The sequence below is a fragment of the Ceratotherium simum genome, chromosome 16 (assembly GCF_057802395.1).
Source record: "Ceratotherium simum simum isolate JZ-2026a chromosome 16, ASM5780239v1, whole genome shotgun sequence".
NCBI classification, from domain to species: domain Eukaryota; kingdom Metazoa; phylum Chordata; class Mammalia; order Perissodactyla; family Rhinocerotidae; genus Ceratotherium; species Ceratotherium simum.
In genome coordinates, this window is record NC_141915.1 from 11,603,225 (window position 1) to 11,616,325 (window position 13,101).

A 13,101-nucleotide genomic window follows, 5' to 3' on the forward strand; every position below is an offset into this window, starting at 1 on the left:
CACCCGCATGGCACCTGGCCTACAGGCTGTCAATAAATGTTTACTGAATGACTGGGTCCAAGGTAAACATCAAAACTTTGATTTGGCCTGTCCAAACTCAAGGGTACAGTTTGGTAAAGCTGCAAAGTAAACTTATTCATTTACAGGGGGAATAATAACTCACTTCTCTGCAGACTAGATGCTCTTGGGAGCTGGGCAAGGCAGGCTCTTCCCTCCTGCAGCCGACACACGTGACCACATGGTGACCTGTTGTGACCGAGTGTGTTCGTTTCCACCACTCCTATGGTTGCTCAAGCAGTGCGTTCCTGGGGCTCGGTGGGACCACAGCTACACGCCTCACCAGACAGAAGCTACACGACATCTCCGTGGAACCTGGTACTTAGATCCTAACACAGAAGCCAAGGCTTTGGGCAGCCAGAGTCACACTGCTGTGGCAAGTCTGACAAGCTACATCCCAGTGCTGTCCTCTGCCGTCCCTCAGGGACTCCCTGCGGCTTTGCCAAAGCCCCAGGCTGGGTTGGAGGGAGGTAGCAACGCTCCACTGACATGCCTCACCTCTACCCCTCCTCCTACTCCAGTGGCCCAACCTTTCTCTCAAGGCTCATTCATTCATTCCCTGATCAATTTTGATTTTCAGTCCCTATTTTGTGCCAGGCACAGTATAGGAACATAGCAGTGACCAAAACAAACATTACATCATTCCCTAATTATTTAATTGCAATATCTATGCTCCAGAGGACAAGTACAGGAGCTATGAGGACTCCTGACAGGGAGTTCTGACCTAGGCTGGTGTTGGGGGAAGATTTCTCTGGAGGAAGCGACCTTTGAGCAGAAAACTGGAAGAAGAGGAAGAGTTCGAGCATTCCGGGCAATGGCAACACCATGTGTGAAGGCAGGAAGGAACAGAGCACATTTCAGGGACTGAAAGAGGCCAGAGGGACTAGGACAGAGACAGCCAGGGGCAAAGTAGTTTCAGAGGAGGCTGGGGAGGCAGATTCGGCAGCTCATCAAGGCCTTTAGTCTATGTTATCACTCATGACATCTAATTAAATCATTATTTACCCACAGGCTTTAAGTGCTGCCAAAATGCCAATGACCTTGCTTGCTCCATCACAACAGCTGCCTACCCCGCACACCCCGGTATTTACCACGTGGAGGAACCGGCAGCATCCCTCGGACTCCCGTGAAACTGCTCCTTGATCTCTGAGCTCTTGGCCCATGGATCTCAAACTTCTTCAGGTGAATCAGAATCCTCTGGGACGCACGAAAAAGACACAGAGTCCCAGGCTCTACCTTCCCAGATTCTGACTCAGTAGGACCCAGAAAGAATCCATGAATCTGGATTTTTAATTAGCACACACTTTGAGAAACAATGCCTTTTTTCTTTTAGCTTTTTATGTTTTTAAGAAGGTAAAACATGCACATGGTTTTTTAAAAAAATCCAAACAGTAAATAGTGAAAAGAAGTCTCCCTCCTGCCCCTGATCCCCAAGCTCCCAAATCTCATTCCCACAAGCAACCACCATCACCAGTTCCTTGATTATTCTTCCAAAGATATTCCTCAGGCTCAGTCACACATGTATGAATATACTTCCCTCAGATAGCAGCATATATGCACACTCTTCTACCCCTTGCTTCTTTCCCTGAATAGTGTAGCTAGGAGAGCATTCCTTTAACAATACATATAAATCTACCTCACTCTTTTAAAGAGCTGCATAGCTTTCCATTGCCTACATGTCATTTGCTTTTATGTTTCCTACCGATGGACATGAAGGATGTCCATTCTTTTGCTAATTCAAACAATATTATAATAATTATCCTTGAAAATATGTCTTTTTGCACACACAAAGTGTATCTGTGGGACAAATTCTTAAAAGTAGAACTGCTGGGTCAATGAGGGTGAGCGTCTTTTTGATCCTGCCAATCAAGCAGGTAAAATATGGTATCATCCAGTTTTAATTTGCATTTCTTTGATTATGAGTGAGGATGATCCGATTTATTGGGTTGATGTTCTTTTTCTGAATGTAGTCTAAGAGCTCTTCATATAGTAAAGAAATTAGCCCTTTGTCATATATTTTTCCCAGTTTGTCATTTGTCTTTTGAATTTGTGTCTAGGTTTTTTTTTTTGTTAACTGAGGTAAAATTTGTATAACATAAAATTAACTATTTTAAAGTAAACAATTCAGTGGCATTTAGTACATTAACAATGTCACACAACCATCACTTCTAGTTTCAAAATATTTTGCTTCTGGTATTTTTAATAATTCATAAATTTTTTATTTTAATTTAGTCAATTATAATCACCTTTTTATGGCTTTCTCGTTTTTTGTCACAAAGCTCTTGGCCTTTCTGTTTTCTCACTGTTGGAGAAATTTCTCACAACTTCCTTTTCTTTCCAAACTCAACTTCAAGATCATCATATCAACCATTATCTCATTAGCACCCTCAACTTCTCCTTTCACAATACCTCCTCTCAAACCCCACCCTTGGTTCTATCCACCCACCACCCCACCCTTCTCCGCTCCAACCCGGGGCTGCTGAACACTGCCAGAGAAAAAACACACCACCATATTTATCTGTTCATTCAACAAATATTTCTGAACACATCTTAAGTGCTAGGTATGGATGTGGGGCCACTACAAACTTATGGTCTCTAACCTCAGCTGGGCCCTCAATACCTGATGACTCCTTGTCCCTCTCCCTGTCCCTGATCACCTCCCTCTCCTGCTCCCATCCTACTCACTCATCTTCCAAACCTTCCTCACACTCATAGTGACTTTTCCTCCCATTTTTCACAGAGATTAGACTGAGGGATGAATGATTTCGATTTCCCACCTCCTACAGACAAACATTGACTTCTACACCAATTCTCCTACACACCAAGGTTAAGATGCCTTCTCCAGTTCAAAGTTAATCCCTCCACTTGTGCTCAGATCGCTCCCTTCCCACCTCCTCTAGGACCTTGCTTCATCAAACCACCACCCTCTTCAACCTCTGCCTCTCTCTACTGGTTCTTCCTCCATGGTAAATAAATCCACGCAAGTCTCTTCCATTAAAGGAAGGAAGGGAGGGAGGGAAGAAAGGAGGGAGAAAGGAAGGAGAGACAGAAACCAAGGAAAAGACACTCCTCCACTTTAGGTCTCTTTCACAGTCAAGTATCTCTATTTCCTCTCTCACTTTTCATTTTTATTTTCAAAGTTATATATGTATAAGTTTAAGGAGTCAGATAGTACTACAAGACATATTACAATAAAGAGTAGACCCCTTCCTTCTCCAGTTTCCTTCTCAGAGGCAACTACTTTCACCTCCTTTAGATGTTTCTTTTGGTATTTACCTCCATATCTCTAAACAACATGATTATTTTGTTACTTCTTGATTTTTGTTTTAAGCGTCATGTACTGGCTTCCCGCCATATAAGATCAAGATTGAGCTCCCTTTCGCCCCCCTGCCCCACTGTGGAACACTTTCCATCCTGCCCCTGCCTCCCATACTCCCAATAGAATTCTATCCACTGGGGTTAGATCAATATTGTTTTTATATTATGCTTATGCAAATGTTATCCATAGCTGTCATGTAGTATATTGATTACCTTTCTCTTCTTGTACAACTTTGTTTTCCCTGAATAACTGTCATTTAAAGAATTTGCTTATTCTCTGAATTTATCACTAATTCTGCCCTACACTCTCCTCCAAAAGTCTATATATCCTCTAAATGCATTCAAAACAAAACAGATGTTCATCTCTTTCATCTCCTTGAAGAAATCTCTCCAGGAGCCTTCTAATCTGCTCCATTCTGAACTGGATGTTCTTCATGCCTGTCACCCTGGATCTCCCTTCACCCTAACCTAAGCGTACCTGGTTCACTTCTCTTGCAAGTTGAAGGCCTTGGTTCCTGGATCTTCCTCTTCTGGGTCTAATTCTAATAACCTCCTGAGAAAGGGTACTTGGGAGAAAAATTTGAGACCTTGTACATATCAAAATGTCTTTATTCTATCTTCGTTATTGATAGTTTTGCTGTTGTGAGATTCCAGATATCCCCTCAAATCTATTCTTCCATGGTGCTAGGACTACAGCTGGCCACCTCAGTAAGGACTGGATTTCCCAGAACCCTTGAGTTAGGTGAGACCACTTGACTAAGTCTTCGTCAATGGAATGTGAGTAGAAATTATATGGGCCACTTCCTAGCCAGACCTCTAAGACAGGTGTGCCTCCTCCACATTTTCTCTCCCCCCTTCCTGCCAGCTGTGACCCAGGGGTGGCAGCAGCTTGGTTTTGACATTGCAGACAGCAATGCCCTAGAGCAGTGTTTCTCAAATTTTACTGTACATACAGATGACCTCAGGACCTTCAAACACAGATACTGATTCAGTGGGTCTGGGGTAGGGCCTGAGATTTTGCATTTCTAACAAGCTTCTAGGTAATGCCAATGCTGCTGGCCTATAGACCACACTCTTGAGTATAAGACCCTAAAGGAGGGCAGAAGTGCTCTGCTAGCCTTGCTCGATATATGATTTGTGGAGCACACTGAACTACCCACACTGAACTGTTTCATGAGAAAAAATTAAGTTCTATTCTGTTGAATCATTGCATTTTTAGCCTTCACCCTAGCACAGCTGGAGTACAGAATTCTAGATTGGAAATCACTTTCCCCCAAAACCAAAGGCATTGCTCCACCATCTTTCTAGTGTGGAGTGTTACTATTAAGAGGCCCAGTGCCATTCTGATTGCTGATCCTTAGCATGTGGTCTGTTCTCTCTCTGGAAGCTTTTGCAAGACCATTTCCTTTGAGCCTAGCATTCTGATATTTCATGATGTGCCTTGATGCTGGGCACTTGATGGACCCTCTTCATCTGGAAGTGCAAGATGTTCCTTCCTCTTCATTTTCTCTTGTCTTCTTGTAGAATTTAAGCCCCCTGGACTGATTCTCTAATTTTCTCATCTTTCCTTTCCTATACACCACCTCTTTTCTTTTGCTTTACTTGCTGGAGAGTTCCTCAATTTCTCTTTCAACCCTTCTGCTAGATTTTTCATTCCTTCCCTCATGGTTTTATTTTTCAAGTGTGCATTCTTGGATTCAATCTTTTACTATAGAATCTCTTACCTAAGAGTCAATAGTTTTTTTTTTCCCTTAAGTTTTACTCCATATTGTCTAAGGTGTTGTTTTGTTTTTTCCTGTTTATTTTGATTTCTGCCTTTCATGTTAAAAATCTGTTTCTTCAAATATCTGGAAATCCTTTGCCTTATGTCTGCTTATATTTAAGGGTGAGATGGTAAGAAGCTGACCAGAAGATCTACGGACACAGTTGGGACTTCAACTCTTAGTTTCACTATGGGGTGATCTGGCTAACTGCTTTGTTGGAGAACCCCTGATGTTAATACCCTTAGGTCTTTTCTCTGACTAATGAAATTCTCCAGACAGGAGTCTTCCAATCTCCAACCTGGAAGGTATAAGCCTGGTTGCCAGAGTTCTAGAAACCACCACTCAGTAAATAAACTTTCACTTAATCTCTGTTTTCAATACAACTGTGCCCAGGTGCCCCCCATGCCAAAGACCCTCTGTTTTCCATCTCCAACAAAGAAACCTCCAGTAATCTGACGGGTTGGGGGTGAGTAGCTGCCGAGATATATGGTGTAAAGGAGGAGATCTGGGGGTCTAACTATTTCAAATCATCCTCCTAATTTTAGTACCACCTACACCCCAGATGTGCATGATGCCACTAATTTAAGGGTAATCAAGTTGCTTCTAAGCTCTCTTCACTGCTGGCTTAGTTACCACTTCACTGCTAAATCAGTTACCACTTATCCTTCTGTTTTCCAGTTTCTATCTAAAGTTTGCTATTAACTCCTCTCTCTTTCACCCTTTTATAAAATCTCCTTATTGTTATCTTATTAGGATTTAGGAGAGAAGTAAAGTTAAATACTAGATCCCTCAAGTTTAACTGAAAGTCTCCATTCATTTGCTAACCCTGTGCAAACTGGCTTCATTCTCAATCTTCCATAAGCTGTCAAGATTGATATTTCCAAAAAGGTAAATCTGGTCGTTACGCACTTCTTGAAAATCCTTCAAAGGTTCCCAAATACCTTCACAACAAAGTCCAAATTACTTAGCTTGCAAGCCTTTTCCTGATCTGGCTCCCCACTCCAGTCTCATCGTCACATCTCAACACTGCCACACTCCAGTCAAACTGAATCCCTTGCTGTACTTCAAATGTGCTAGGCCCCTTCACAGCACCATGCGTTTGCCTATGCTGATTCCCTTTTCCACTCCAACCCTCATCCACGTGGTTAACCCTTAAAATTCAGTTCAAGCAGCACTTCCTCCCAGAACCCTTTCGCTGTGCTCCTAGGGGCACACCCCAGGCATATCTCTAAGAAAACTCTGTCCCACTACCACCTGAGAGTCCATCTCATTCATCTTTGTATCCCCAGAGTGCACCAAATAATACGCAACCAGAAAGGTAAAGGGGAAAAGGCTGAAAGGAGCCAGCTTCTGAGAATATATTGATAGTCTGTGTTTCAGTTAGGCTCCTGTTCAGGAGGAAGCGCTAGGGCGAATAATGTAACACTCACCAAGTCACCAAGCTTTCCCCAGGCCCCGACACAAGGCGGAGCGGGGTGGGCAGACAGCGGGTCCATGGCTGTCCAATCTGGAGGAACAACCCAGAGCTCCCACTATCATCACCTAGCACCAGCAGACGCTCAATAAACTCTTGCAGAAGAAATTAAATATAGACCACAACATTGTGTCCTGAAGGTGGACAGGTCTGAAGGGCCTCTAGCTAGGGAATGTTTCAAGACTGCCTCTTACCACAGGTGGTCCTGTGGCGGCGGCGCAGACCTGAGCATGCGCAACATACCCTGGGAGTTGTAGTTCGCCAGGTGAACCAAGAAAGGAGAGACTGGGCTGAGCATCCTGGGAACTGTAGTGTCAGCTAGAGAGCGCTCTCCGCGCAGGCGCAAATCGACAGCCACTTCCGGACTCAAGCGTCGCGTTTCGCAAAAGGAGAAAATCCCGTGGAGGATTGCCAGAGTGACAATGGCTACCTACAGCCTGGCGAACGAGCGTCTACGCGCCCTGGAAGACATCGAACGGGAAATCGGCGCCATTCTTCAAAATGCAGGTTTGGGACACGACGACCAAAGGGCAGGGAGCGAGAGCGAGCCAGACCCGCTAGCACATCCGCCGACTGGGGAGTAGGAGGAGGTTGGGGAGGGATCCTAGGTGCTTGCGCGGCGCGTGCCGGGTGGGAGCGGCTGGCCCTGGGGCGGGGCTGTACTGTCCGTCTCCAGGTAGCCCCACCCTCTCCCCCGCCCCGTCAGGTACCGTGATCCTGGAACTGTCCAAGGAAAAAACCAATGAGCGGCTCCTAGACCGGCAGGCGGCAGCCTTCACGGCGTCGGTGCAACACGTGGAGGCGGAGCTGTCGTCTCAGATCCGCTACCTCACCCAGGTGTGTGTGTGGTGGGAGGTGCTACGTGCCCACCCAGCTCTGTACTTTAGCCTTAGCCTTCGGGGGTCCCGAGCGGAGCTTTGGCCTAGGGAGCCAGGCAGAACCAGACATCCCAAGCCCGCGCTAGCCGCAGCCGGCGGATGACCCTGGCAGGACCCCTCCGTTCCAGGGCCAGTTTCTTCCTCTAAAAGGAGAGAATTAAAGGTGACCCTGCCTACTTCACTGGGTTGCATCTCATGAGCCACTGGATGGGGAAGCCCTGAGAGAGGCTTGTAAACAATGCCAAAGCCACAGGACTTTGCCCTTTGAAACTTGACCTCAGGGGCATGAAGCCCCAGGTGGGGCTACATCTTGATTAAAGGGACAGGATTGAGAGGGTTCTGAAGTCATTACAACAGCAACCACCATTTACTAAATTTTTTTTTCTTTTTTCTTTTTAGGAAGATTGGCCCTCCGCTAACATCTGTTGCCAATCTTCCTCTTTTTTTTTTCTTTTTTCTCCCCAAAACCCCAGTACATAGTTGTGTATCATAGTTGTAGAGTTGCAGCTCTTCTATATGGATGCCGCCTCAGCATGGCTTGATGAGCAATGAGTAGGTCCACGCCCAGGATCCAAACCAGTGAACCCCAGGCCGCCAAAGTAGAATGTGTGAACTTAACCACTACGCCACCAGGCAGGCCCCGTACAATGTGCCGGACACTCTGCATTATCTTCTCTAATCTTACAACTCTAGAAAGTAGTTATTGTCACTCCCGTTTTACAGATGAGGTTAACAGAAGTTAAGTGATTTGCCTTAGGTCATCCAGCTACCATGTGGCATTATGGATTCAAATTCAGGGAAAAAATGAGACAAGAGACCGGATGCCTGGTTGGGGAGATGGTAAGGGAAGGGGTGCTTCACTGATCAATCTAACTGTCCTGTAGGTGGCCACAGGGCAGCCCCATGAGGGCTCTAGCTACTCTTCAAGGAAGGACTGTCAGATGGCCCTGAAGCGAGTGGACTATGCTCGCCTCAAGCTCAGTGATGTAGCCCGGACCTGTGAGCAGATGCTGGAAAACTAAGCCAAGGAGTCTGTGGAGCAAGAGCTTGGAGGGAGACCACCACCTGCATCCCAGGACAGAACCTGGAGACCTGTAGGATGGGGAGCATGGGCTGCCACATACATGCTCTGCTGGTCAGAGTACAGGAGGACAAAGGGGCAAAATGGGGGAATGGAGAAACTTAAAAGATCAAGCCTGCCCACACTATGCCCTGGCTCCTCCGGCAGGGTGCTCCTGCTCTTCTGCACTTCACAAAAGCGCTGACAAGCTGCGACGGGAGATGGAGATTCAGACACCTACCCCACTTCCTCACACACTTCATGTCCCTACCGCAGGCTTCCTGCAGACTTGACCCAGTGAAGACACATTCTTCTTCATCAGAAAAGACAAAACAAGAACTAAGAATTTTAATAATAAAAACATAACAATAAAAACAAGGAGCTCAGAGTCTCAGTGGGGCATATATGGGTGATGCAAGGGATTGAGGAAGTAAAACCAGCCTATATGGCATCTGCTGAGGAGGGAGGGTGGGAAAGCCTCGGCCTTCACTGTGGGTTTGGGAGAGGAAGGAGGAGAGGCCTGAATGTGGGGAGGAACAGCTAGTGTAGTATGAAGCGAGAGTTGGGACAAGGGGGGACCATCAGCAGAGAGGCTGAAGCCAGGAATCATGGTAAGGGGGCAAGGGCATCAGGTCAATGTATGCAGAAAGAAGAGTCAATAATTATAAAAATAATTTTTAGTAGTTAAAAAACATATAAAATTTGTGCAAGATATTACCCAGTGTAAAAGATGATTTTACATTATAGCACAGAAAAAAAAACAGGTAAGGTCTAAGAGAGGGCAATAGCTGGTTAATCATGTATTAAACGTTAACACATACAGAGTGCCTACCATGTGCCAGAGACTTCATAGTGTATTAAAAGCATGTGGTACTGAATAAATCACCATTTCTTCCCTCACAAGCTTCCATTCTTAGCTCAAGCCTCGGAGTCTGGTGCCACAGGTGTATAATGAAGTTGCAAATCTGGAAAAGATAAAGAAATTGAGATGAGCTCTGAGATAGAGGGAAGTGGGTGGGGGTGATAGCTTGAACTAGGGAATCAGACTCCAAAACATTAACCCTAAGAGTTGGGACACAGTAAGTGCTCAATAAAGATTTGTGAATTAAACGAATGGCTCCCACTTTCCTTCCCAGCTTCATCTCCCACTAGCCATTTCTAGCTGTCATCTTCTTATTGCTCCAAGCACTGCCTGGCTTTGAACGCGAAGCTCCCTGGGCCAGTCGTGGCTTCCCTGCCTTCCCATTCCATAGTCTCTGGCTGACTCTTCTCTCATGGCCTATGGTCCATGGTGCAGACAGCTTTCATATTTGTCTGCCTAGGGCTGGTTTCCAGCCACCTGGGAGCTACTGGGGGTAGGCTCCCTGCCAGGGAGGCTCTGGTCCCTAGGGGAGGGGTTCAGAGGCCCAGTATACCTGGAGAGCACTGCAGTGACTGCTCCCTCCGCCTCTTACACAGCACATAGAGGAGGACTCCGGTGAGGCAGAAGACGATGGCCAAGAGGGATGGCACTGCCACTGTGACTGACGTCCCAGTCGCAGAACCCACATTTTCCTTCAGCTGCTTCTGGTTCTCCCCAGCCACAGGCCCAGACACCAGACTGTGGCCCGAAGTGGAAGTGGTGGTTTCGCTGGTGTGAGTGAGCTTTTTGTCCAAGGACAGTGCTCCTGTGGGACGGGTGGGCTGCTGGGTGGGCTGCTGGGTGGACGGCAGGTACGTCTGGGCAGGGGTGACCATGTCTGAAGGTGCCCTTTCTGTAGGCCCAGGAACCTGGGTGCTGGGGGGAGGTAAATGCTCCTGGCGGGCCACACTCCCAAGGTTACCATATCCACAATCTGGAGAGGCAAGAAGTGAGGAATCAGGGCTGTGAGGGGACAAGGTGAAGAAGTAGATAGAGGGAAGCATAGTGGGTCCAGGAGAACATCAAGGGAACAGCTGAAGGCCAGGAGAGGAAGGCAGGGGCAGAGGGTAAAGTTGGGGGGACAAGGAAGTGAGCAAACCACAACATGGAACCACTGGGACCAGCATGCATTCTGAACTGGGAAGTCAGGAGACCTGAGTTAGAACACCAGCTCTGTTACAAAGTAGCTATGTGACCTTACCCCTTGTCTCTTAACCTCTCTGGGACTCATTTCTTTCAGCTGTAAAGTGGGGGTAATTTTAGTACCAGGGGCCAAGGTAGCTGGGAGGATTAAATGAAATAATGTAGGTCTGTGTAGCCCAAAGGGTAGTATGTGTACCACTGATGCTACACAAAACAACTTCAGGTGGGACATGGAAGAACATTTTGCATTTTAATGGTTGTCTATTTATTTTAGGAGAAAAATACAACCAGCACATCAAATTTGTGACTTCACAGATGCTATTGCCTAGGACAAGTTGCTACTTAAGTTTTTCAAAAGTGACTTGTGTACACTTAAGATTTATTCATTTCATTGTATGTAAATTTTACCTCAAAAGAAAAAAGGAACAATAAAATATTGAACTCTACTTAATAATATGCATGCTGAAATGTTTGGGGATGAAGTATAGTCATGCCTGCAACTTACTTAGAAATGCTTCAGAAATAAGGTGGATTGATGATGGATAGTGAGATAGATGTGCAATAAAGCAAATATAGTTCAAATGTTGTATACTCAATATTGTAAAATATATTTGCTTTATTATATGCATATTATATAAAATATGTAAAATATAAAAATATATAAATGAAATATTGTAGACTCTAGGTGTGGGTACATGGATGTTCACTGTACAATTCTTTCAACTTTTGTATGTCTTTAAATTTCCATAAGAAAATATCGGAAAACAAAAACAGTGACTTGATTTCAAGAAAAATATTAAGTAAATAATAGCACAGGTGATAGGATGAATTGGCGAAAATCGTGAACGTGGTGGTGAATGATGCTTGGTAGACAAGGACTTAAGTGAAAGTAATTTGGCCTTCGCCAGTGTCAGAGGTACTAGGAATGTCGGGTGTCACGGGGGAAAGCGCAAAGTGGAGGCCGCTGAGCCCTAGAGCCTGGAGAGGAGGGGGAAACTCTCACCTTTGCGATCAAAACAGCTCATCAGTTCACGAACCCACTGGTCTTTGCTGCCCCCGCACACACTCCGCAAACGTAGGTGGAACCTGCGGGGTAAGGACCTGGTCTCAGCTGCATCAACCGCCCCACCCTTTCCCCAGCTCTTTCCTCATTCCGACGAGGTGAAGTCACCGACAAAATATAACCCCTTCTGCTGGGGATGAGAAAATCCAGGTAGGTGGGACTGGGACATGAAGGTGAATTAGCAGAATTAGGGCAAACATAATCCGGAGAGGGGGCTAGGTCCTCCCAGAAGGAGTTCAAGTTTGACCAGAGAGGGTTCCGGAGGCGCTGTCCTCCAGGGGTGGGTGAGATTACCTGACGTAGGAAGGACAGCGTTGATAGAATCGCACTTGCTTCCGGAAATGTTCCATGAACTGAACCGGTGGAGGGGAGTTGGAAGAAAATACTTTATCACAGCGACAACTTCCAGCGACGCTGCCCTCGTTGCCATCGCCTGAGGGAGACAGAGGCGGTCAGCACAGGTTTCTGCGCCAAAGGGCTCCCCCAGGTATTACTCAGCCTCCAACCACTGCCCCATCGCAGTCTCTCCCCTAGACCGGGGTCGGACCCCCAAGGCTCAACCCACACATCACGCCCCTCAAAGACGTCCATAATCCCACCTGGACCCAGGCGTCTCCGAGCCTCTGTCCTCAACCCCAGGCCCTCCCTCTGCCTCGACTGCCTTGGGGACCCTGGCGCATCTGGCTCCCCACTTATTTAACTCAACCCCGCGGCCCTAGTGCCCCCCCACCCACCCACACACACTCACTCCCTTGCCCGGATTCGGGGATCTGGGCCCCAGCCCGGCCCCTGACGAACCTCGCAGAGTCAGCAAGACGAGCAGAAGTAGGAGCTCGAGGGGCAGGGGTCCCCAGCTTCGCCTCATCTCGGGGCCGCCTTTCCCTGTCTGACTCCCAGACAGGCTCCGGAGCAGGACGTCCAGCTGATTTCTCTTGGGCTTTCGCTTCGCTCCCTGCTCCGCTGGAGATGCTGGGGGAGACGGTGGCCGCAGGCGCCGAGTCTCGGCCGAAGAGGAGGCGCGAGGTGGCGGTGCCTCCGTCCCGGCGCTGCGCCGTCTGGAACAGACAGCGCGGCCAGTACTGCGGCCCCCGCGCCCCTGCCCGCCTCCCGCGGCGGGGAAACCCCTGGAGGCGGAGCCCCTTCTCCCACGCCGGGCCCAGAGCCTTCTTCGAGGGGGAGGTCTGGAATGTCCGAAGAAAGCGAAAGAAAACTTAGGCTGCAGAGCGAGGCGGGGCAGGCGGGCAGGGGCCACAGGGCTGATGCAGTTCGGTTCGGGGATGCCCGCCTGCCCCAGGTCACTCCACCGGGTCGGTGACGCGGGTGAGCCGCTTCACCCCGCCTCTCCTCCAAGAAGCTTTCACTTTCCCGGCAAGGGTCCCGGCGCGGCTGGACCCGTCACATGGCTGGTGTGATGCCGGCGTCAAAGTCCGCGCGCCCAGCAGCG

The 13,101-nt window shown here is 47.6% G+C and overlaps 3 protein-coding genes across 3 annotated transcripts in view; 1 reads left to right on the forward strand and 2 right to left on the reverse strand.

Annotated features, from left to right (window-relative positions):
* The window catches only part of PELP1 (proline, glutamate and leucine rich protein 1), a 43,266-nt gene extending 36,498 nt beyond the window's left edge, over positions 1-6,768 (reverse strand). Inside the window, exon 1 of the mRNA XM_087440554.1 lies at positions 6,569-6,768. Within this exon, the coding sequence (XP_087296680.1) occupies positions 6,569-6,634 (66 nt within the window). The 5' untranslated portion in view covers positions 6,635-6,768. The remainder of the gene's footprint in view (positions 1-6,568) is intronic.
* Positions 227-8,899, forward strand: MED11 (mediator complex subunit 11). The gene is made up of 5 exons (XM_004433190.3): positions 227-375; positions 1,069-1,239; positions 6,812-7,119; positions 7,319-7,449; positions 8,375-8,899. Exons 3-5 carry the CDS (start codon positions 7,035-7,037, stop codon positions 8,510-8,512), a joined length of 354 nt encoding a protein of 117 aa, XP_004433247.1. The 5' UTR covers positions 227-375; positions 1,069-1,239; positions 6,812-7,034; the 3' UTR covers positions 8,513-8,899.
* Positions 8,869-13,043, reverse strand: CXCL16 (C-X-C motif chemokine ligand 16). The gene is made up of 5 exons (XM_014789608.2): positions 12,456-13,043; positions 11,952-12,090; positions 11,598-11,680; positions 9,966-10,385; positions 8,869-9,515 (listed from the first exon to the last, which is right to left on the reverse strand). The coding sequence occupies exons 1-5, from the start codon at positions 12,520-12,522 to the stop codon at positions 9,469-9,471; spliced, it is 756 nt and encodes a 251-aa protein (XP_014645094.1). The 5' UTR covers positions 12,523-13,043; the 3' UTR covers positions 8,869-9,468.
* Between the last annotated feature and the right edge of the window lie 58 nt (positions 13,044-13,101).

Bases quoted from the DNA above. Each gene is read 5' to 3' on its own strand.
- CXCL16 (XM_014789608.2), bottom strand. From the start codon at position 12,522: ATGAGGCGAAGCTGGGGACCCCTGCCCCTCGAGCTCCTACTTCTGCTC. The intron at 11,681-11,951 runs GTAATCTCACCC...CTTACCCCGCAG, and splicing joins CGCTGTCCTTCCTACGTCAG to GTTCCACCTACGTTTGCGGA. The intron at 9,516-9,965 runs GTATACTGGGCC...TATCTTTTCCAG, and splicing joins GTCACTGCAGTGCTCTCCAG to ATTTGCAACTTCATTATACA.
- MED11 (XM_004433190.3), top strand. From the start codon at position 7,035: ATGGCTACCTACAGCCTGGCGAACGAGCGTCTACGCGCCCTGGAAGAC. The intron at 7,120-7,318 runs GTTTGGGACACG...CCGCCCCGTCAG, and splicing joins CGCCATTCTTCAAAATGCAG to GTACCGTGATCCTGGAACTG. The intron at 7,450-8,374 runs GTGTGTGTGTGG...ACTGTCCTGTAG, and splicing joins AGATCCGCTACCTCACCCAG to GTGGCCACAGGGCAGCCCCA.